Source organism: Aulostomus chinensis, chromosome 10 (genome assembly GCF_037954235.1).
Source record: "Aulostomus chinensis isolate RoL2024-O1b breed Wild chromosome 10, RoL_Achi_v1.0, whole genome shotgun sequence".
Lineage (NCBI taxonomy): Eukaryota > Metazoa > Chordata > Actinopteri > Syngnathiformes > Aulostomidae > Aulostomus > Aulostomus chinensis.
Window position 1 is genome coordinate 12,777,197 of NC_141329.1, and position 2,947 is coordinate 12,780,143.

Here is a 2,947-nt window from a genome sequence, read left to right on the forward strand (position 1 = left end):
TGTCCTCTGTAACAATGGGACATGACACTGAACTTAGCGCCAAAGGAATCGCTTCCTTAAATCTAGCTACAGCCTGATCAGATAAACATCTGGAAACCACCGTTTTCCTGAGTGAAGTGTAGTCGATCAGTGTTCATTCAGAAGTGATTAATTGATGGTCTGATAAAAAGCGCCTTCTGTGGAAATACAACTAGATGTTCAGCTTCAATTCCATACGTCAGGACGAGGTGGAGGGTGTGGTTGTGACGGTGAGTCGGTTCATGAACAGACTGATGGAAACCAATTGAGTCTAGAAGAGAGAGAAATGCAGCACACAGACTGTTGTTATCAACATCCTCATGAATACTTAAGTCACCTACAATAATGACGTAATCTGATTTGAGGACTAAACTGGATATAAATGCTTGAGAATTCAGAGTGAGGACCAGGAGGGCGGTACACAACAATAAATAAGAGGCTGGACGAGACAAACCAAGAATCAGGCTTTCAAATGAATTGAAACTTATTTTGGGTTTGGGATTTATGACTAAACGTCTGTCAAAAATGGCAGCAGCTCCACCTCCTCTTACCAGTGCAGTGATTTTGTGCAGCGCCTCTAAACGTCCACCTACTAAACAGAACCATTGATTTTGTTGAGAGGATGAGGATGATGGCTGCTGCACAGACAAAACCCTGAAGTGGATCTATTTGATGAGGCATGACAGAGGTACGCTAACACTTACCATCCACTACCATTCAGATGTGCTAAGCTAACTAGCGGTCAGCTGGTATAAATGTGCTCTCCCAAAAAATAGTGTGTGCGTGTTACTTGTGTTAAAAGTGTCATGGTGCGACGTTGTAGCTGATCATTCCTTTTGATTTTCCTGTTGTGTAGATAAGAACCCTCAGCAGCATGTTCCTCTGCAGGAGTACTCCGAGAACCTGAAGGAGATCACCAGGCTTCTGGCTTCTGCCGGAGTATCGGTAGATAAAATCATCTTCATCACCCCTCCTCCTCTCCACGAGCCAGCCTGGGAGAAGGAGTGCGTTCTGAAAGGTTGAGCATGTTCCGTCCTTGTTGGCTCACACATCAACCTGCAGAGATAATTAGAGCTTGTGTACATGTCTCCCAGGGAGTCCTCTGAATCGCCACAACGCCGTAGCGGGACAGTACGCTCAGGCGTGCATCCAGGCGGCAGGTCAGTGTGGTGCAGACGTCCTGGGCCTGTGGACGCTCATGCAGAAGGATGGACAGGTGGGCTGCTAGAAGGGACAGAAGAGCCGAAGAACAGACGGGACAGAACATTCACTTTGTGCGCCTCTAATGAATTCACTCTGATTGAATGCTTGATTTTAGTCAGCAAGTCAGCTTCCTGTGTGCAGAAAAGATGAATGAGCTCCAGTAACTTCTTTGAATGAAACTTCTGGTTTTGTTTTTGATTCTTCAAGGAAACATCGGTGAATAAATGAACCAATCAGCTGATAAAATTGAAGCTGCAAGCAGCGTTGTTAGGGCCTGATCCCCCGCGTGGCCTGCGGCCGCGTCCTTGACACCAGCCCCAATCCAACGGTGTAATCGGCAAATCCCTAGGCCTTGTAGTTTAGGAGATACGAGCCTCAGTTCGCTGCACAGTGTGACTGCAGAGCTGAGAGCCGGCCCTTTAAGAGCCCCTCCCTTCTCTGCTCGCTCTCTGCCATCTGTGTCAGAGTGGAGAGCAGAGGAGGATTTGGCAGTTTTACTGTGAAAACCAGTCATAACTCTGCATATGTTGGTCAAAAGTGGAATGTAAAGACATCAGTTTGTAGAGCACAGTTGGGAGAGTAGTGTGTGAAAGTTTGGAAGCGCTGCCATTAACGGCTTAGGAGGAGATCGATTTTGTTCGGGGAGTAAAAAAAGTCCTTTTTTGAACAGTTTTGTCCAATTTGTGGACATTCTGTTGTAGATAGGTGAGAGGTCAGCGCATATGAATTTTTCGTCTTGATGAGACGAGTCCAACGGTGTTGGTCCCATGTCTGTGGGACATTAGTGGAAGCAGTTATAGCGGTCCAATGTTTTTGTTTTAGTTTTTTGGCTCCCTAGGTGGTGCTATTGAGTTTTTGTGGAATTTAAAAAAAATATATTAAATTTTTCGCCAGACCGGACGTGCGTGCCAAATTTCAGCGAATTTCATGCATGTTCAGGGGGTCAAATTAAGCGTTAAAGAGTTCACGGAATAAAGAAAGAACGAGTGTGTCGAGCAAACATAATAGGATTGGGCCGAGGGAAATGGGAGGGTCAGACATGGAAACTGTTGTTTATAAAACTGTGTTTTAGAAGGAATTTCTACATCGCCAATCAAACTGGAAGATACTAAAAGACCATTTCAATAAATGTAAGAAGATACAAGGGAAACAAGTCTCCATTCAGATGTAAGAGTGTGTGATGCTCAGTATACTGAAGACCATAAATGGCTGTTCCTCTATTTCATGTGGAAAGAAAGAAATCTCCATATTCAGGACCTGTGCTTTGTCTAAATCCAGCCTGTGGACTCTCTCCAGGACTACACCATCTACCTGTCTGACGGACTCCACTTCTCTGACAAGGGCAACCAGTTTGTGAGCCAGCACTTGTGGGGTCTGCTGGAGAGACGCGTAGCCCACCTGCCCTTCATCCTGCCTTACTGGGGGGACGTGGACACCAGCAGCCCTGAGACCAGCCTGCTCTGTGACCAGTGAGGAGGATGAGGACAATGTCTTTGTATGATGGACCTGTTGCAGCAGAAATCACTCACCTGAAGTCTGGACTAAGAAGAAGGTTGGCCAGCGAGCTTCAGTGGTTCCATGGCGATGGTAGCTGACGCTGCTCTCACCTGCTCCAAAGCAGCTTATAATCAAGAGAGGTTTAACAAATATTAAAGCGCAGCAGATTGACCATTATTTTGTCTGAAAGGTGGTGTCATTCTAACAAAAAATATCGATCGCACAAAGA

General features: G+C 45.8%; 1 protein-coding gene across 1 annotated transcript; it reads left to right on the forward strand.

Moving 5' to 3' along the window:
• Nucleotides 1–690: 690 nt before the first annotated feature.
• Nucleotides 691–2,694, forward strand: LOC147254447 (isoamyl acetate-hydrolyzing esterase 1 homolog). The gene is made up of 4 exons (XM_086215832.1): nt 691–706; nt 875–1,036; nt 1,113–1,234; nt 2,518–2,694. Exons 1-4 carry the CDS (start codon nt 691–693, stop codon nt 2,692–2,694), a joined length of 477 nt encoding a protein of 158 aa, XP_086071958.1.
• Nucleotides 2,695–2,947: the final 253 nt, after the last annotated feature.

What these genes read in the sequence shown, in the direction of transcription:
- LOC147254447 (XM_086215832.1), top strand. An exon ending in GAAGGAGTGCGTTCTGAAAG is followed by an intron (nt 1,037 to 1,112) that starts GTTGAGCATGTT and finishes CATGTCTCCCAG; the next exon opens with GGAGTCCTCTGAATCGCCAC. An exon ending in TCATGCAGAAGGATGGACAG is followed by an intron (nt 1,235 to 2,517) that starts GTGGGCTGCTAG and finishes GACTCTCTCCAG; the next exon opens with GACTACACCATCTACCTGTC.